The sequence below is a fragment of the Tiliqua scincoides genome, chromosome 3 (genome assembly GCF_035046505.1).
Source record: "Tiliqua scincoides isolate rTilSci1 chromosome 3, rTilSci1.hap2, whole genome shotgun sequence".
Lineage (NCBI taxonomy): Eukaryota > Metazoa > Chordata > Lepidosauria > Squamata > Scincidae > Tiliqua > Tiliqua scincoides.
The window spans coordinates 89,999,923-90,021,537 of NC_089823.1; the positions used below are offsets into that span (position 1 = coordinate 89,999,923).

The window sequence follows — 21,615 nt, forward strand, 5'->3', positions numbered from 1 at the left end:
ATTAACTGGTATAGTAGCAGATGAAATAATGCAACATCTGTTAATCTATAAGTAGCTGGACTAGCCAGGCCCTTCTTATGTTCTTAACTGCTGTTCAGCCTCCCATAGCCCCAAAGTGGATAATGAATCCAGTAGTGACTTTGGGCTCCAGTCCTAGGCATGCAGCTAGGAAAACACATTTTATCTCTAATTTATGGTTGTGATATTATGTGTGCAAGGACATTTTTAATTGTGGAAAATTTATGTAAGAGGCAGTATGAGACTTAGCTTCAACAGGGTGGCATTGACAGGTTTCATCTGTGTAAACAGAGGTCAGAGTGTGAACCAAATTTCCAGATTAGAGAGGACAAGGCTACAAACAGACAGGAACTACTAAACCAATGACTGCACTACGAGACATCAGGTGGTGGGTGGGCAGGAGGTGAAGTAATTTCTGAATAAGCTCCAAAAGTAAGCAAGGCTGAGGTATTACCTCCACCCCATCTTATGTGGCAAACTGAAGATACATACCCCAACATGCTATTCTTTTCATTTTCTATGTTTATTATTCCAAGGTCAATTTGATTTGATGTGTATTCAGAATGTAGTAAGAATTCCTTCCTGGTGTTACTTATATAACTCAAATAAAAAGTTTGGGTTTAAAATTGTAGACTTTCCTTGGTTAAAAAGCATATTTGAATGACAATTCACAAGGTAACACAGCAACAGCTAATAAGCATTCTAGGAATGTTTACTTGTGACAAACTGCATCGAGGGAGAAAAGATGTAGAAAATAAAAGCACAACACATATAAGGTTTCTTCAAGTGACTAGTAGAAGGCTTTGCAGATGCTCTCTTGCATCATTCTCACTGATATACACAGCAGGTGACATGTACAAGTATGAGATTAACAATTTCACACTCTTCCTCTTCATCCTTGTATCACAAGCCTCTTTGACACACTAGAGATTCCATCATGATAAACTGATCTTTTTCGCTCCAATTTATACCATCTGAAAAATTATCTTAGGTAGCACCTGATATCAGCATTAAATGCTTGCTCTATTTTATCATCTGAGGCATGTCACTCCAGGCTTGAGATTTTTTTTTGGCAAGTTCCATCCATGAGGGCTGATCTGAAGATGAATGAACCACCTTCTTAAGTGGCTTTATATCTTCCTTGTCAACTGGCACTGAAGACTGAGCTGTGTGAAAAAACAAACAAAAATTATACATCCACTTTATAGTAGCTTGTTATGTAGCAGGATTTACCCCTATCATCAGCTTAATTGACCTGCCACCAGATGCCGTACCATTATGGGCTAGAAAATCTTTAAGGATTCTACACATGACAAGTATTTTTCACATAAAATCTCAATATCAGTGATGAAGGCTATTCTGTAGTGTGTTTGTACCAAATCGAAAGTCCACACTCCATCAGTTACAAGATTTGCTAGGATTGCTTCACAGAAGTGCTAAACAAAAAATTCAGTTAGCATCCCTAAGGCTGTTTCACACATGACACAACAGCAAACCCTTTCTTCCCCACCACCAAATGTACATCCATCAGGAAATTGCTGACTCTTGACTCTTTAGTGCCTGGACCTGTATGATACATTTATTTGCCAACAATCCTATTCACACTTCATGTTTTTATGTGTATGCTTTAAAAATTAAGTGTGTTGCAATCCTCACCTCTCCAAACAGGTGCATAACTGGGTCCACCAAACAGTTATGCACCTGTTTGTGCATAACAGAAATCTCCAATCCTGTGAAGACATAAAAGAAGCGGGAAACACTGTGTGTGTGATGACAGGGCTACACACAACCTACATCTATGTCAGTATTTGAAGTGCTTGTTTCCATACCAGAGCTGTGATGTGACAGTAAGCCTGCTTTTGGCAAAGACTCCTGCAAATCAGATTTTGTATCTTTCTTCTGTTCTTCAGAAGCGACTGTGGGTGGAAAAGGCAAGAATGCATTCCGGGCAAAATCTGTCTGTTGTCTCACAGGTTCCTAAATCAAAAAAGGGGGAGGGGAACAAGACAGCACTATATTAAATAATTCAGAGAACCTCTGTGGGGATTTAACACAACACAAGAAACTCAGCAGCAAACATAATTCGCCTACTCACCAGTGAAACAATTGTGTGGTTTATCACACATGCTTGTCCTATTTATGCTAGCTGAGTTGTAAACATTCCATAAAGTTTTAATGTTCTGTGGTTTCATAAGGCTGTAAAACTGTTTTTTACTGTGGTAAGATTTTGAATTATGCAATTAGTAGCTCTTGGAAACAGGTTGTGATCACCATAGCAAAATTATTTAAGGCCTTCTGCTTTGCTCGACTAATGAGGACAAATACAAACCAAGCCTAGCACAAATAGCTTCTCATATACTGTAATGGACAATGCTGTGCCTTTGCAGCAGTGATTCATACACTTCCTTGAGGTGATGGGTGGCTGTATTTGCATAAATCTTTTTAGCCAAAAGCAGTCTCTGGAGTAGCAATTTTCAACCAATATGCCACAGCACATTGGTGTGCCACAAATGGTCTGTAGGTGTGCCATGGGGGTTTAGGGAATGGTTATTTTTTAGTAGGACCATTGGGGGATGTGAGCCCCCTACCAGCAGCACAGTGTGCCTTGTCAATTATCAAAAAAACTGATGGTGTGCCTTGACAATTTTAGTGTCTTGTCAGTGTGCTGCAGATGAAAAAGCTTAAAATCATGGCTCTGGAGGCTCTGTGTTTGACTGGAAGAAAAGGAGGAGGAAGTTGCTTAGGCTTTCACCTTCAGCCATTTTCCTTCTCAAAATTCTGCCTTTGTCCCAGTTAGTTTCACACCCAAGTTTAACTGAACATATAAATATGTGCTTATAAGATGTGTTTATTATCTTGAAGGGGAAAGGAAGACACATGCACTTCCGAAATCAGTTGAAATTTATAATTGTTCTTGGTTATTTTCATAAGCGTGATGACTCAACTTCCTGTACAACCCAATCTGCATGGGGAAGTCTACAGGAAATTCTGCAAAACTGAAAGCTTCACTGTTTAGAATGGCCCAACGTATCAGAATGAGCCAACTTGTTTTAATATACATTAATTACTAATTTGGCCAAAGTTTGTTGCAGTCTGGAGTCTGATCCAAGGGCAAGTTCTGACATGTGTAGAAATAACTCTATGAAACTCAGGAAAATGCAGGTGGTTTTGGTTAACCCAAGTGTCACAGTGTGTGCTTTTTCACAATACGACTGCATCATTTAGTATAACAACAGTGCAATGCAGAAACTCTGCTTTTATCAGGAAAGTTTTATGGAAAGAATATGACAGGGCGAGAATTTTATAAAGCTGCACTACTATCTCATGCAAATCTAATTTTTCTGCATATGAAGTTCTAAATCTGAATTCTAGCACTGGCATTAAGAATCAAACAGAGATTATGTTTTGCATCTTTCTCCATATACTGAAAATAATTTATCTGGAAGCAAAAGGCTTTCATTCTGCCACAGTTCCTTACAAAGGTTTACTATGGTTATATAAAAAATATTTTCCTCACAAAAAGAAGATACAGTATCCAGAATTAATTTTATGCAGCAGGTTTTGATCCTGCAAATACCTGTCTATACTTTCAGTACATATGCGCCAACATGTATGTGCGATTTATGTATTCTACCCTCCCTGTTAGCAGATTCAAATTCATAGATTTTTAGAAGGAAAAGCATGCATTTTTTCTATGTACTTTCCTACAAGCTGAACCCCAATTATTGGTGGGCCTCAATTATTATGGGGGGAAAAAATTGGTGATCTCATATTTTATCTTCTTCCTCTAAAAGGACTTCACAAGCACTCCTCCTGCAGTAGATAAGCATTTATTTATCCTTTATCAAGGATCACACCAAAACTAACATCACTTAAAAATCTAAAAGACTGCAAGGATGTAGAAAGGGGAATTATGTCAGAGAGCTGTTGCCAACTGAAACAGAGAATACTGGGATGGAAAGACCAATGGTCTGTCTCAATATAATGCAGCTTCATATGTTTATAAGATTCCATATAGACTGTCCAGTAGCTGCTGTGACAGTCACTAAATAAAATTGTCTTTGACAAGACTGCTGGTAAGTTGAATGAGAAGCTTTGCAATCAACTACAATTTGCACTTTTAGTGCCGGCAAGCATATATATCCAGTAGTGGAAGCATGAGAGAGAGGGAAGATATCTATGACACCTGCAAGCAGGGTACCCTAATCTTAACAAAAGCTAATAAATAAGCCTTGACGTGTTGAACACCTTAGGATCAGCTCAATCGCCAGTGTGGCATGGCAGCCCGCACCAAACTTTGACTGAAGCACCAGAGTTCAAATCTCCACTCAGTCATGAAGTTTACTTGGTGACCCTTGGCCAGCCACCATCTCTAAGTCTAATCTGCCCTACCCAGTTGCTGAGAGGATAAAAAAAAATGGTTAGAAGACTATGTACACTGAGCTGAGCTCCTTGGGCAGGATAAAAATGTAATAAATTTGCACAGCAGCACCTAGAGCCCTGGTGCTGTTTGCCCAGCCTCCTCAGATGGGCTAAGGGCAGAGGCGGGAAAATTGAGGCAACCCATGGGCTGCTGGATTGATTGGGGCATGGCATGGCTGTTGCTGGGGCCAGCAAGGTCACCCCAGCTTCAGTCCAAGTCTTTTCAGCTAGCCCCACCTGCCCACCCTATGTCAGTCTGAGAGTAGCTGGTCACTCCATGGGGGGGGGTAGGAATTTTTGGCTGGTAACCTGATATTGCTTTTTTTTTTTTTTTACTGCCCTGGACTGGTATTTGGGCATGGTGTTATAGATGTAGTTATTCAAAGGTTTCCCTGAGTGGGGCAGGTAGCATGCTGGGAAGCGAAGTGGCTGGGAAGCCAGGAATGGGGGTGGTGTGCATGCTGAGGTAAACAAGGTCAGGGAGTGAGCCAGGACCGCTCTGACACCACTTGTCCAGGTTGGTAAGGTTGGCTGGAGAGCCCATTGGCTGGTTAAAGCAAGAGCCAGCTCATGGCTTAACCTGTGCGGGTCAGTGCTGGCCAGGTGCCTCAACCCCTTGGGGTTTGCTGGGATAGACTAACCCTGTCTCTGATGGAGTGACACCTGGAGTCAGTGTGTCATGTCTATGGGGTCCCAGGGGAGATAAATGGCTAGTGCCATTCCCCCCCCCCCCAAGCGCTTAGTGGCCAGCACACTTTGGGATTTTTACTAGCTTAATTTTTCCCTGCTGCAGGTTATTTTTATTAATTCAAAAAATTGCAATCATCCCGAGCCTCTGTCTCATGTCCTTCTTTGGGGGGGGGGGGTGTGCCTGGGTAAAAAAATAGTTTCAGAGCAGGGGTGGAGGCTGCTCTTCATTTTGGTTGAAGTCACAGAAACAGAATAAGTATAATAAGTGCATTTACAGAAGATCTTTGTGAATCAATTACACAAATGGACTAAACACAAAAGGCCATTGTAATACTGTACACAAATCAAGCATGGATTAACTGTGATCACCTCTACTTTTTCCTCCTCTCTGATTTGTTTTTCTGCATCTGCCTTATCCTGAGCCACTGGTTTCTCTTCTCTGCTAAGCTCCTGTTCCATGACTTTCTGCTTTTGTTTCGCTATGGTAATCCAGGCTGGCATTGTCTGGCTTTCAGTTTCTCTTGCAGTATCTGCAGCAATCACAGGAGGAGGCACACTTTTCTCTGTTGAGAGAATTTGGGGGAAAGAAAAGTTATTTGAGAGGAGAAATGAAGATCTTCTCTTGTTCCATTTTAGAAACATTCTCTAGGAATGTTCAGTGATGAGCAGAACTTGCCTTTTGGTACCCAGAAATAACAACTAAGGAGAAACCTCTGCACATCAGGAAATGTGCTCTGAAGACTTTTAACAAAGCCTGCCAAAGAGAACCAGACCAGAGTGTCAAAACTCAGAAACCCTTAATGAGGCCCAGAGCACAGCCAGAAGTGAGAAGAGCTAGGATGCTGCTGATCTTCCCACTGCTTTCTCTTTGAGCTTGTTGGAAGGACTCTCTCATATACCACACATATGATTCAGACTTCCTTCCAGGTCTGTGAGCAAGTAGCTAAATATAAGTAGTTAATCTTGAAGGAAGCATCAGATAACATATCAAATCCAGGGGGTATGATCCAAGGACTTATTGCCCACCGACTCTGCTAAGTTGTAAGGGATCTGGATGGGATTTCTAACAGGCTTCGCTAAATATTGATTACTGTGAGACTCAGGAGGTGGAAGAGGCTCAAATAAGCTTTACCTATGATCTGTGTCAGACGAGAGTTGAAACAAAAATGATTGGTGGAAAATTTAGTATAGATAGTGCACAATTAGCCTGCAAAATTTACTGCCACATTGCATGACCATGGGCCAGTCTTAGCAGGGTGTATCTCCCAGTGTTGTGGTAATAAAAGAGGGAATGTTAAGGAATGTTCCTTATGTATGTAACATGTTATGTAACATGTTCCTTATGTTAAGGAAGGGATAGAATCCAGCAAAGTAGAGATTGAAGGTGGGTCCGACTCCACCGTAGAATCTCTGTGGGTTAAATTACCAGGCTTGTGCAGCAATGTAATACTGGGGGCGTGCTATCGTCCTCCAGACCAGAAATCTGATGGGGACCTTGAAATGAGGAAACAGATCAGGGAGGTGACAAGGAAGGACAGGGTTGTAATCATGGGGGACTTCAATTATCCTCATATTGACTGGGTCAATTTGTGTTCTGGTCACGATAAGGAAACCGGATTTCTTGACGTGCTGAATGACTGTGGCTTAGATCAGCTAGTCAAGGAGCCCACCAGAGGACAGGTGACTCTGGATTTAATTTTGTGCGGTACGCAGGACCTGGTTAGAGATGTAAACGTTACTGAGCCATTGGGGAACAGTATCATGCTGCGATCCGTTTTGATGTGCACGTTGGGGGAAGAATACCAAGCAAATCTCTAACAAAAACCCTTGACTTCCGACGGGCGGACTTCCCTCAAATGAGGAGGCTGGTTAGAAGGAGGTTGAAAGGGAGGGTAAAAAGAGTCCAGTCTCTCCAGAGTGCATGGAGGCTGCTTAAAACAACAGTAATAGAGGCCCAGCAGAGGTGTATACCGCAAAGAAAGAAGGGTTCCACTAAATCCAGGAGAGTGCCCGCATGGCTAACCAGCCAAGTTAGAGAGGCTGTGAAGGGCAAGGAAGCTTCCTTCCGTAAATGGAAGTCTTGCCCTAATGAAGAGAATAAAAAGGAACATAAACTGTGGCAAAAGAAATGTAAGAAGGTGATAGGGGAGGCCAAGCGAGACTATGAGGAACGCATGGCCAGCAACATTAAGGGGAATAATAAAAGCTTCTTCAAATATGTTAGAAGCAGGAAACCCGCCAGAGAAGCGGTTGGCCCTCTGGATGGTGAGGGAGGGAAAGGGGAGATAAAAGGAGACTTAGAGATGGCAGAGAAATTAAATGAGTTCTTTGCATCTGTCTTCACGGCAGAAGACCTCGGGCAGATACCGCTGCCCGAACGGCCCCTCCTGACCGAGGAGTTAAGTCAGATAGAGGTTAAAAGAGAAGATGTTTCAGACCTCATTGATAAATTAAAGATCAATAAGTCACCGGGCCCTGATGGCATACACCCAAGGGTTATTAAGGAATTGAAGAATGAAGTTGCAGATCTCTTGACTAAGGTATGCAACTTGTCCCTCAAAACAGCCACGGTACCAGAAGATTGGAGGATAGCAAATGTCACGCCTATTTTTAAAAAGGGAAAGAGGGGGGACCCGGGAAACTATAGGCCGGTCAGCCTAACATCCATACCGGGTAAGATGGTGGAATGCCTCATCAAAGATAGGATCTCAAAACACATAGACGAACAGGCCTTGCTGAGGGAGAGTCAGCATGGCTTCTGTAAGGGTAAGTCTTGCCTCACCAACCTTATAGAATTCTTTGAAAAGGTCAACAGGCATGTGGATGCGGGAGAACCCGTGGACATTATATATCTGGACTTTCAGAAGGCATTTGACACGGTCCCTCACCAAAGGCTACTGAAAAAACTCCACAGTCAGGGAATTAGCGGACAGGTCCTCTCGTGGATTGAGAACTGGTTGGAGGCCAGGAAGCAGAGAGTGGGTGTCAATGGGCAATTTTCACAATGGAGAGAGGTGAAAAGCGGTGTGCCCCAAGGATCTGTCCTGGGACCGGTGCTTTTCAACCTCTTCATAAATGACCTGGAGACAGGGTTGAGCAGTGAAGTGGCTAAGTTTGCAGACGACACCAAACGTTTCCGAGTGGTAAAGACCAGAAGTGATTGTGAGGAGCTCCAGAAGGATCTCTCCAGACTGGCAGAATGGGCAGCAAAATGGCAGATGCGCTTCAATGTCAGTAAGTGTAAAGTTATGCACATTGGGGCAAAAAATCAAAACTTTAGATATAGGCTGATGGGTTCTGAGCTGTCTGTGACAGATCAGGAGAGAGATCTTGGGGTGGTGGTGGACAGGTCGATGAAAGTGTCGACCCAATGTGCGGCGGCAGTGAAGAAGGCCAATTCTATGCTTGGGATCATTAGGAAGGGTATTGAGAACAAAACGGCTAATATTATAATGCCGTTGTACAAATCGATGGTAAGGCCACACCTGGAGTATTGTGTCCAGTTCTGGTCGCCGCATCTCAAAAAAGACATAGTGGAAATGGAAAAGGTGCAAAAGAGAGCGACTAAGCTGATTACGGGGCTGGGGCACCTTCCTTATGAGGAAAGGCTACGGCGTTTGGGCCTCTTCAGCCTAGAAAAGAGACGCTTGAGGGGGGACATGATTGAGACATACAAAATTATGCAGGGGATGGACAGAGTGGATAGGGAGATGCTCTTTACACTCTCACATAATACCAGAACCAGGGGACATCCACTAAAATTGAGTGTTGGGCGGGTTAGGACAGACAAAAGAAAATATTTCTTTACTCAGCGCGTGGTCAGTCTGTGGAACTCCTTGCCACAGGATGTGGTGCTGGCGTCTAGCCTAGACGCCTTTAAAAGGGGATTGGACGAGTTTCTGGAGGAAAAATCCATTATGGGGTACAAGCCATGATGTGCATGCGCAACCTCCTGATTTTAGGAATGGGTTAAGTCAGAATGCCAGATGTAGGGGAGAGCACCAGGACGAGGTCTCTTGTTATCTGGTGTGCTCCCTGGGGCATTTGGTGGGCCGCTGTGAGATACAGGAAGCTGGACTAGATGGGCCTATGGCCTGATCCAGTGGGGCTGTTCTTATGTTCTTATGTTCTAGGGAAGGCATGGTCACTGCCCTAAGCTTCTTGGAGGAAAGTTTGAATGAATAAAAGAATAATACTATCAGAAGTTCAGGAGCACCATTAAAAACAGTAAATTGTCTCTTTAGTTCAATATGTTTCAATAGCCGGGGAGTACTATTTATACTTTTTCTTGTCCAGGCACCAAGATGCATGGGGGGGGGGGGGAGCTTCAATAAGAACAAGTACATGAGGCTGAGAAGAGGGGGAAAAAAACCACACAAAGGCTGCTATATTTTTTATTCGTTATTTGATCTGGTTCTCTTCAAAAGCATGCATGTTTATAGACTCATTTTTACATATTGCGCTTGGATTACATTTCCCATCTGATTTTTCATTCCTATGAATCTCTAACCTTAACACAGAAGCAAAGCTGCGTTGGAGTATTCCAAACACAAGCTGTAAAGCAAATATTTTTAGAATGAATGCAAATACTTTTAGAAGGAAAGGCAACACAAAATGATACTACCATTTTTAAATCCACCTTTGGAGACTTGCATTTTACTTTTATAGATGATTTGCCAAATTGCATGTTGGAAAATTTGGAGTATAGGGTTATTTTTAGCAACACTTTGTTCCTGAATGAGAACTTTAGGGTACACCGTGCAGGATCATGTTCCTTAAAAGGTGAAGAGTCTTATGGTGCCCCAGCAGAGGAAGAAGCAAATACAGTGTCCAGAATTTTTGGGAAAGGAATTGAAAAATGGCCATTAGAATAACATACCACCCCTCCTCACTGTATTCTAGTACAATTCTGGTACAAGAGCTAAACTTTTCTTTTTGTCAGCCTATTTACAAGAAGCAAATGCGGAAGACAAGAGACGGAAGACAAAGAGGTAACTACTGTCTATTTCACTACCTTGCATTTTTTTCAGTGTGACAGAATTGGATATGGCCACTGGGAAGGCAAAAAGGAAAGTAACACAGGACTCTCTCTTCCACCTACTTGCCTGTCCTAGCCCACCACTGCTTGGGAAAAGATTCAACTGCATTCATGGGTAGACCAATGCTAAATCTGCCCCATGATGGTCTTTGGCTGATACTCTGTTGCAACTGCCTCTAGAGTGAGCTATTACTCAAGAGGCAGTTGCAACAGAGTATCAGGCAGGGACCATCATGGTGATTGCTGCCAATGTCTGCAACTGCTGCAACTGTGATTGCTGCCAACATCTGATATAGGGAAGGCAAAAACTCAAGTCCCATTAGTGGAAGGCGTTCGACACGGTCCTTCACCAAAGGCTACTCAAAAAAATCCACAGTCAGGAAATTAGAGGGCAGGTCCTCTCCTGGATTGAGACTTGGTTGAAGACCAGGAAATAGAGTGGATGTCAGTGGGCAATTTTCACAATGGAGAGAGGTGAAAAGTGGTGTGCCCCAAGGATCTGTCCTGGGACCGGTGCTTTTCAACCTCTTCATAAATGACCTGGAGACGAAGGTGAGCAGTGAGGTGGTAAGTTTGCGGACGACACCAAACTTTTCCGAGTGGTGAAGACAAGAAGTGATTGTGAGGAGCTCCAGAAGGATCTCTCCAAACTGGCAGGATGGGCAGCAAAACGGCAGTTGCGTTTCAATGTAAGTAAGTGTAAAGTCATGCACATTGGGGCAAAAAATCAAAACTTCACATATAGGCTAATGGGTTCTGAGCTGTCTGTGACAGATCAGGAGAGAGATCTTGTGGTGGTGGTGAACAGGTCGATGAAAGTGTCGACCCAATGTGCGGTGGCAGTTAAGAAGGCCAATTCTATGCTTGGGATCATTAGGAAAGGTATTGAGAACAAAACAGCTAATATTATAATGCCGTTGTACAATTCTATGGTAAGGCCACACCTGGAGTATTGTGTCCAGGTCTGGTCGCCGCATCTCAAAAAAGACATAGTGGAAATGGAAAAGGTGCAAAAGAGAGTGACTAAGATGATTACGGGGCTGGGGCACCTTCATTATGAAGAAAGGCTACGGAGTTTGGGCCTCTTCAGCCTAGAAAAGAGACGCCTGAGGGGGTACATGATTGAGACATACAAAATTATGCATGGGAAGGATAAAGTGGTTAGAAAGATGCTCTTTACACTCTCACATAACACCAGAACCAGGGGACATCCACTAAAATTAAGTGTTGGGAGAGTTAGAACAGACAAGAGAAAATATTTCTTTACTCAGCGTGTGGTTGGTCTGTGGAACTCCTTGCCGCAGGATGTGGTGACGGCATCTGGCCTGGATGCCTTTAAAAGGGGATTGGACAAGTTTCTGGAGGAAAAATCCATTATGGGTTACAAGACATGATGTGTATGTGCAACCTCCTGATTTTAGAAATGGGCTAGGTCAGAATGCCAGATGCAAGAGAGGGCACCAGGATGAGGTCTCTTGTTATCTGGTGTGCTCCCTGGGGCATTTGGTGGGCTGCTGTGAGATACAGGAAGCTGGATGGGCCTATGGCCTGATCCAGTGGGGCTGTTCTTATGCCTACCTAGGGGCCTCATGAAATTCTTTTCCATCTCCATATTCAACAAACAACTGCAGTTCATGAGAAAGAAAGATGTTGTTATCTGTGTATGTTAAGTGAATGGGTGGAAGTGAAATTCATGTTTAACTGCGTAGGGTTTACTCCAGACTGTTCCTGGCTGCCACACCGCCCTACCAGCCAACAAATGCCAGGGTGGCCAGTCATGCACCATTCTACACACCAAGGCAAGGAGCACTGCATGCCTGCCAGGCCCTGTCAGTGGCACCACAGATACTGCTGGCCACAATTTTCCTCCACTGATACTTCAGGCACAAAATATGGGCCAGAAGGTATGGAGCTCTGCTTTTGAAAAATGGAAAGTATGTATGAAACCTACATATTCTTCAACACTGCCAAAGTCCTGTAAAGAAGCATTGGATAATATATCTTTATGGCCATGTTGCACTGCCAAAGCAATATACACCTTACAATGCCATTCATTACGAAGAATCATGACTACTCTGTACCAATGCTATAGTCACCTGCACTGAGCTGGGGGTTGGACTTCAAGATTTCTAGGGCTGCTTCCAACTCGAATATTCTATGGTTCTATTATTCTAATGATGGCCCAGTGCTGCAGACTATAGGATCATAATTTAACATACATGAATTTAAGATACAAAATCCTCTTGAGTTATATGGAATAAAAACTGTTTATTCAGTTGTGGGTACAACAGCAGAACAACAAGTTGTCTGTATCAATGGAAGCTCTATTTGCAAAGTACAAAAAATATTTTAAAAACATCTTAGAAGAGGCAGAGCTTTACCTCTTACATTGCATTCACAGTATTATTTACATATCCCTTAATTCTGGAGGGTAGTTGCCAACTGGCATCCAATGCACTTCAAATGGAAGCACAGAGGACTACTGTTAAAGCTCACTTCTACAGTTTATTTTTAAAGAACAGGAAGACCACATTTGCAAAAGCTTTGAGAGCTGAATGGACTTAGTGCCTCATTTTATGAACCACAGCACTGGCATGATAGTCCTCAGATACCAAGTGCAGTGACACTGATAGGATTCTGCCACAATGCTGTCTCAGTGGAAAGATGTAGGTCAGTGGTACTAAGCCAGGAACACAGCAGCACTTCTTGATGCTGTTGTGTAGGAGAGAAGAGGGCACAGCATAGCACGCTACCACTCAAGTAATAAAGAACATGGAATTGCATGCAGAAGGTCCTAAATTCAACCCATGACATTACAATTAAGAACAGCCTGTGCTAGTCTAGATGGATCAATGGCTGCATGCATTGCATGCAGAGTCCCAGTTCAATCCCTGGAATCTTCACATAGGTCAGAGCAAAATTCCTGTATGAAACCCTGAAGAACTGCTACCAGTCTATGTTGACAATACTGACCTAGATGGGCCAGCGGGCTGATTCAGTACAAGGCAGCTTCATATGGTCATCCATCACTGTGGGATCAGCTCCAGAGTGAGAACAAATCACCTATGTTCCATGAACCCTTTAGTCGTCCTGTGTATGTACAAACTTTTGTATACCCACAGTTGTATAAACAGTTCTAATGGGAATATACATGAAAGCCTGTAGAGCCTTTTTGATGTAAACAGGTCTTTTCTCACTACTGCAGCTATGCCTAAATTTACTCATTAGGTTGCCCATTATACTGGGTGAGGTGTGTTAATACACATTATTTTAGTTTAATATTTCTGAATGCATTTCATTGTTAGTCAAGTGGTGAATCACTACATGAGGTCGATCCAACAAAGTCAATAGGAAAACAAAGATCACACTCATTACGATTTATTGCTATTTTTAAATTAATATGTAGTCTTTCGAGACTGAAGGTTGCCAATACAATGTGCTAATTATTATTTCTGTCCGTTAAGCAAATAATCTTGAGGCTAAGTCTCTCTTAAAACTAAAATTATATATGTCTGATTCAGTATTATTTTGACACTTCACAAATTTAATTTCATTCTTTTAAGCATTCTTAAAGAACAGAGTGAGTAGGGTTTATACAGTCAATGAAATGACTGCAGTTGCACTCCTGTGTGAATCCCAATGAACACAAGCAGAACTTACTTCTAAGTAAACATTACAGACTTGAAAACTAAGTAAACATTACAGACTTGAACATTACAGAAAAGCAAACATGCTAAACATGCTCTAAGAGAAAAGGAAATAGAGAGATGATCCCAAGCCAAACTGTAGAACCAAATATTTCAAAACACCATCTTATCTTACTTTATCAGTCAAGATCAGTTCAAGACTAGAAGACCATTGCACAGCAGGAAGTATTTCTTGCATTTTTAAAATTTCAATTTTTAAGAACAGAATAATAAAATCCAACCTAGGGAGAAGAGTGGAGACTCTTTCAAAGTCTCTTTGTAATCAGACATAGGTGCTATTTTGCAGCCCAGCCCTACCTAAATCCTAGTGTGGTGATGCAGCTGCACCAGTGCAGCTTCCAATGCACCTCACAGGGGATTTTTGGCTGCTTTAGTTCCCTGATCCTGGGATAAGCCCCAGCAGTTGCCATGGGGAAACTTGGACCTGCATCTGGCTCGATCACTGGTACAAGCTGGAGTTGCTCTGTGAAGGCATATCAGGCCCGGGAAGGGGGTTGGATTTGGCATGTGCTGTGGACAATCCCGCCCCCTCCTGGATCTGATCCACCCTCCTCCCTGCCTAGTCACCACTCCCTTCCATCTTCCCCCTTCTTGTTCCATATTTCCCATTTAATCTTGCCTCCCTCCAACCCCCTGTGTGAGCTTACCTGTCCCAGCAGGTGTCCATGCAGCAGGTGTCCATGCAGGAAGCCTCTGTGGCCTCCCCACCATTGGGCCTGCAGCACACATTGGCAGAGGCTGCTTTGCAATAGCCATAAGCAGCCTCTGTCAACATGATGCTAAATATGCCAGTGGTGGAGGGGGTTATGATTGGGCCATTAGTGAACCAGATTATACAGTTAAAATTGCCCTTGAGGAATCATGTGAAACGAGGAAGCAATTTCCTGAGGTGCCGCCTTCATCTTACAATCAGCTCCACTGGCTTGAGCAGAACACTCTCCTCACCTTGTGGTATTTTAAACACCTTTGGAGCCTTCTGTGTTTTTATAAAATCTGCTAGTTAGACTAATTATCACTGTTTCCACCAGAACTTGACACAATGCTTGTAAGTATCTCAGCTTGATCAAAGGATTCTTACATGCATCAGATCACCAACATGCACACAAAATTTAAAGCTTTAGACCAGAGCCTTTGTATTTTATACCTTATCTATTCTTTGAACTAGGATTATAAGGAAACAAACTACATTTTTGCCACCAGTGAAATATCAAATGTCCAAGGTGACTCAGATGAATCAATCTTATCTACCTCTTTTCTCTGCTCACCATTTTTTTTTTAAACACAACTTGTTTCTATATGAATACTAGGGTTAAAAAAGAATTGTGTGCATAGAGGCCAGCTTAGCTCTGCTGAAGGAACCAAATATTTCCCTTTCCTCTAAGAGTGCACCTAGGTATGCAGAATTTGAGTAGTGAGCTCAAGGTGGAACCACATTCAACCTCTTTTTGTCAGACATACAATCTTCTCTGAAGCACTGAAGTTAGGGAAAATCCTTCATGACAATAATGAAGCTACTTCCCACAGATATTCTTTCAGGTAAAAAAAATGATTTTTTTTTTTAAAGGATGCTAAACATGTAGTTCATTAGATAAACTCACAAGGTGCTTGTGAGGAAAAAAAACAGACAACATGGTAAGAGGAGGAAAAACAAAAAAGAGGAAATCAGTGCAAGTTTCAGAAGCAAGTACACGTCATTTAAGAAGCAAAGGCAAGCTTTGCTGCCTTTGAAAGTTTTCATATTTTCTCTTCCTGGAATCAAACCATATCTACATAATCTCTAACCACATTGAGTGTTGCCAGGTGCTGCAAATCTCAGGCCTGCCCCATGCAAAATGTCTGCATACTCTTCTACCAATAGATTAATAAAAGATTGTCTGTACCTACTGTCTCTTGAATTAGAGATCAAGATAACTTGCTATATTAGATGGCAAAATGCCAGCAATAACAGGCATTCTGCCATATTGGGAGATCTAAAGGTTAAAATTAGGTGGATTGAGTAGAATTCTAGTGAACACAGGTACAGTACTTCTGTTTTTGCCGTATGACCCAGGAAATGCACTGTTGTGCCATCTAATGTCTTCATCACTAATCTTTTCAAAAGACCTAAAGTAATTTCATGCCAGAATTATGAGAGCTGGGGAAGTTTTATTTGCGTTCTGAATAAACCCAACTTTGCTTTCTCAGAGTGAATCTGCATTAGGTTAAGTTTCACTGATCTAACCTGAATGTGGGAGGTGTAATGGATGTAAGCTGACACTTGAGTAAGTACAGCTGGAATCGGACAGACAGATACAAGGATTTTATTTTGCTTTGAAATTTGTCTCCCAGCATGAACATTTGCTATATTCAAACTCGGGCTCTTTCACTGCCCAAGCTACTACAGTATAACTCCTCCTACAATTCCCTGTTTTATTTTCAGTACACTTGTGTTTTAAGTCTTCATCTGCCTGTTGGTTGGATTCATTCAGACCTTTGCCCCCTGACCACCTGGAGCAATGACTACAGTCTAGCTTCTTGGGATCTTACATGTAACTGGGGCAGAGGCTTTCAAGGATGGTCTCTCTCTGCCTAGGTTTGTCCTTGTGGTGGCAACAGAGTATCATTTTAGCTGCGGGCAAATGAGGGAAGGAGAGAGATACCAGTATGGGACCACCACCTCCCACCCCAGATAACCACAGTGCCTGAAAGCAATTTATTGTATGCAGTTATTCCAGGTCTCCTGAAGCAGCTATGCTGACACACTGTTGAAAAGTTTCACAACTTCTAATTCCTTGGAGGTCTACAGAGGAATTCTAGACCCCAAAGTAGCTTGAACTCAGGCTTTTTGTTTATAGTTAGAACTCTATTGTTTCTGGACCTTGCAAATACAAAATGCTTCCAGAAGTGCTATCACATATTTTAGCTGAAAACTTGGCCTATTTATTGAAAGCAGCCCAGAAAGTCATTCATGTGAGCCCAGAGCCCATCCAATATTCTCATATTCCCCAACTTCCCCAGGGACAGGAGGGATGGCAATAGGAAGAGGTTAGAGTTTCAGAAGCCCTAGAATAGAGGTGTCAAACCTGTTTCATTCAGATGGCCAAAGTTAGCATTAAAGGGCTGAAAATGACATCATTAAGCAGATGATGGTAAGATATAAGCACTTTGTTCTCACATAGAAATGCATTAGCTTTAAATGTCAGAAGAGAAAATGTGCAAATCTTGTTCATGTTTTCAAGATATGAGTGAGCCCAATTATCACTCTGGGAGACTCCAATTATAATGGGGACAGATAAATTGCTCCCAGGGTCCACAGTCATCCTGTAGGCCTTGTATTTGACAACCATGCCCGAGAACGTGTATGGAAACACTTTGGATATCTCCCTTTATCTGGGAATTTAATTCCACGGTTTGATTTTTATATAGCTATATCTAGAGGATGACAGAGGGGCAGAGAGTTTCTCTAGCCAATAAGTTTAAGCAATGTTTCTCAAACTGTTGGTTGGGAGCCAATTTCAGGTGGGTCCCAGAGCGTAGCAGAGGGGGGTAAAGGGGGTAATTTGTACCCAGGCCCAGGGTCAGAAAGGGGGCCCAGGAGCCAAAGGAGGGGGCCCGGAAAGTTCCTGGAACTTGACATTTTCCTATCTTACCTGAACTCGCTGCCAGCACATAATGCTGGGGCACAAACACAAGCATGCAGTGTTAACTGCTATTGCAAGCCATACACACCAAACCCAGAAAAGCATCAATGACCCTCCTTAACACAGTGTCAAATCTGGGAGGAAACAGGCCTGCTACAGTAGCTTTTTGGCATGTGGATCCCATAACCATGAAGGAGTGTATAGAAGCTCAGGGACCCAGCTGTGGGGCTACAGCTGCTGCAGAAGTTCATTTTGATCCATTCTAATGTGAGCCTAAATACAAGGATGCTAATTTTCTGCAATTGATTTTCTAAGTTTCAAAAATTTTAGAGAGACTTAGGAGGGAGTTTGGTTTTCCATATTATTTCATCTAGCTGCCAATGGTGCATGATCAGGTAGACTTGGGCTCTGCATTAAGAAGCCTAGTAGACCTGAGGTCCAAAGACTATTGTGGCTGTCAGCACTCTCCCCCACCCTATTTTGCCCCCTGTTCTGCCTGCCCCCATTGCCCCCCTTCCCCTTTGAGAAGGGGCCCAGAAGAAACTTTGTACCCCCTGCTAAAATTCCTCTCATAGGCCCTGTGGGTCCCCATTCATTTCAATATTTTATTTTTAATATATTAGACTTGATGCTACCATGGCATGTGATTGCATCTGGGGAAATATTCCAGACCTGTACATTTAACAAGCTACTATGTATATTTTAACAATGATAGAAAATGGGACTTACCCCTGAGTAAGTGTAGGTAGGATTGCAGCCTAGGATAGTTAAAAATTTTCCTGCTTGATGATGTCACTTCCAGTCATGACATCACTTCCGGTGGGTCCTGATGGATTCTCATTCTAAAAAGTGGGTCCTGGTGCTAAATGTGTGAGAACTACTGAGTTAATGTAATTACCTATACTTCTTAAACATTACCGCCAGCATACGAAATGTAAAGTTGCCAAGTTCTATTGCTGCCAGATTCAGGAAACATTAGGAAATATATCCTCTTTCCCCCTTCAACAAGCAATGTGTGGTGCACTTTACAGTTTATGTTTTGCTATTGCAATAATACCCTAATGGCAATTTTTAAAAAAATCTTTCAATTGAAATGTGTTTAGACATTCAAATGTGTCAGAGAAATCTTACCAGGCACTTCAGAGGGACTCTGTTTCTTCTCCAAAACTGGGTCTTCATTTTTTAATTCAGGGTATTTGATCGCCTTTTCTTGCTTTTCTGGGCATGTGTTACTGCCAGCAATAAGGAAGTGTTGCAAAACAGGCTTCCTCGGCAATGGAGGTTTCGTGCTACTCTGTTCAGCAGACTTTGTTTTTGTTCTGAGGTTTTCGTTTAAAAAGCCACCAATATCAGCAGTTTTCTTGATCTCTGCCTTTTCACTTTTGGGTAAAGATGAAGCCAGCTCCTTTTTCTCTAAATTAAACTCTGCACTGTATCTTTTAATCTCCTTGGATTCCTGTGAGGAGTTGTCTTTGTACTTCACTGACAAAGACGTAGACCTAAGTTTGACTTGAAAGGGGTTTTTCTCTTCACCACCTGACTGGCCAGCACTCAGCTGCTGTGGCAGACCAGTGCTGGAGTTACTCAGCACTGGTTTTGAACTCACAGTCTGGGTCAGGGTATCAATCATTGGTCTGTCTAGTGTCCTATCAGCAACCTCCGGCTCTGAAGGTGATGCCTGTTTGTTAGTGCTATTATTCTTCTCTTGAAAAGTGCTCACCTTTATATCCTCCTTCACCTCATTTCTCGAGAAGTCTTTTATTTTAGTCTGCAATACCTGCCTGCTTAACGGACTTTCGCAAACCGTTTCCCTCATGTTCACACTGCTAGTCCTTGGCCTTTCCCGAGCTGATGACACTGAAAATTTTCTCAAGGGACTGAGCTCACTTGCTTCTTTTGCTGTTTCCACACCCAAAATCAATACACCAGGTAGTGCTTGGTGACTGTCTTCCTTATTAGACACAGGCAGCTCATCAGTTGGTTTCATTTTGTCTAGAATCAAGGAAGGTCTGTCTGTCTGAGATGGTGGAGCTGCCCATGAAGTCTGAGATGCATTACTATTCTCAGAATAGGATACATTTCTAAGCTGGGAAGGACTCTTTGGTAGAAGATTGCTGGAATTAGGCAGTGAGGAAGAGCCCTTATTACAGATGTCTTCTACAAGTGCTTTAGCATCCTTCAACGCAACTTTGTCTGTGCCATCTAATGAAGGGAGACAATCATTTTTGGCCGAGTCATCAGGCAGTATGTCATCCTTTGAAGGCACATCATGAATTGGTTTTTCTTCTTGGCTTAAAATACTAAGTGACATTCCACTTAAATTCCCAGGAGATATCTTTAACGCTTCAGCCTGTGGCTTTTCCCTCTGCGACTCTTCTTCTGGAGTAAGATTCAGAGTGACGATATCTTCTTTAGGTCCAGAAGACGATGATATCATGTGTAATAATTTTTGCACAGTTTTACAGTTGTCTGAATTGTTTTTATAAGGAGGCAAATCCAATTCAGAAGCAGAGTGCAGTGTACAAGTCTTTTCATTCTGGTGGTCCAAGTTGTGCTGAATGCCTTTTGCAATTTTGGTTTGCTTGACGTACATTGCATTATTTGAGTTTTCTGTCACTTCTTGATGGCTGAAAAAGTTACTTTCATAGGTCAGTTTATCCGGCATCTCTTTCCTTTCAGGTTCATCTTCTTCATGACCGCTGCTCAAGTAATTCTGAGGCTCTGGCAGGTTTCTCTGCAAGAAACAAGTAACAGAAATTCTTACTTGTTCTCTATAAAAACAGTGCTTTCTGCTCACTGCTCAGATGAGAGAATCATTAAAGTAACAGATGCTTACCTCACCCCAAAGAAAGACCCTGCGCCAACTGTCTTAAAGTGAGCCATATATCCATTTTTACTTACTACATTTTAGAAATTATGCAACAGCCATCAGGGAAACATATCAATCTAGAAACCAGCTCTCCAAAAACAACAACTAAATGCAAAGAACAAGCAAGTTGAATGCAAAACAAAACAAAAAACTCAGTTTCATAACTTCCTAGCTCTTGTAATGCCTATTCTCTAAAGTAGCTTTGATTGCTCTTTTGAAAAAAGCCAAACCAAACCCAACACAAGTTGAGTGAATATACACATTCAGTCCATTAACTTTACAAGCTGTGAGAATATTAAATCTTTTATACTTTTATGTTCTTTTTCCTTCTTTCAAACAGAACAAATGCTTCCTGAAATGAATAAGTAATGCATTTATGAGGAGGTGTTGACTGATCTTCTGAGTGGCTTTTGTATAAATAAAAGTGTAGGATTGGCAAAATACACAGAATGATTTCATCTTTCTATAGTGCTTGCATTTCTCTTTATAATTGCAATTATTCTGCAGCAGTTTGGATGTGGAGCTTTAAAGCAAGTCTTTCCATTCTGCAGAGGTACACTTTGATCCTGGGTTGCTATGATTCTTTTACAAACCAAGTGACCATGAAACAAGCAGCCCAATCCTAATTGGGCTGCCTGTCCTGCGGGACAGCAGTGCCAAATTGGCTGCTGCTGTATCCCAAGGGGCCAGTTGGAGGTCTCTTCAGTATAATGGAACATTGGTTCTCTTACCTCGTGTCGGGCCCTAGTAGTCCCTAGAGGTCTACTCAAATCTGCACCAGCTCAATTGGTGGTGCACAACCTAGTAGATCTGTGTAGCTGTTCGAGGCATAGGAGGGGTTTAGGATCTGGTGGCAGCCTCTGTTGCCTTCCCTGTCCCCCTCTTGGCCCTGAATTGCCCTCCTACCAGCTCTCCTGTCACCCAGTTTCACCCCCTCCCCACCTTCCCTCTGCCCTGGAATGCCTCCCTGCCACTTGGTGGGGAACTTACTACACTGGCTCCCAGTGGTCATCCAACCAGCATGGTGCTCCCAGCTGCCATGACGTTCCTTATGGTATGTTTGTGACAGCCATCTCCTCATCACTGCGCAGGAGATCAGTGGGATAGGACTGAGTCATAAGGCCCCTAGTAAAGTACAAGTCAGGTTCCAGAGGTCTGTACTTATGTCAGAATGTACTTGCGTTGAAAAAAAGCTACAAACATAAATCAACAGAATGAGAGTCCACAAAAAAGAAGTAAATAGTTCCACAA

General features: G+C 42.5%; 1 protein-coding gene across 1 annotated transcript in view; it reads right to left on the reverse strand.

Annotated features, from left to right (window-relative positions):
- Positions 1-1,041: 1,041 nt before the first annotated feature.
- Positions 1,042-21,615, reverse strand: part of CRACDL (CRACD like) — a 36,174-nt gene continuing 15,600 nt past the window's right edge. Inside the window, exons 7-10 of the mRNA XM_066619281.1 lie at positions 18,627-20,229; positions 5,500-5,693; positions 1,848-1,995; positions 1,042-1,184 (exon numbers count right to left, since the gene is read on the reverse strand). Of these exons, the coding sequence (XP_066475378.1) occupies positions 1,042-1,184; positions 1,848-1,995; positions 5,500-5,693; positions 18,627-20,229 (2,088 nt within the window). The remainder of the gene's footprint in view (positions 1,185-1,847; positions 1,996-5,499; positions 5,694-18,626; positions 20,230-21,615) is intronic.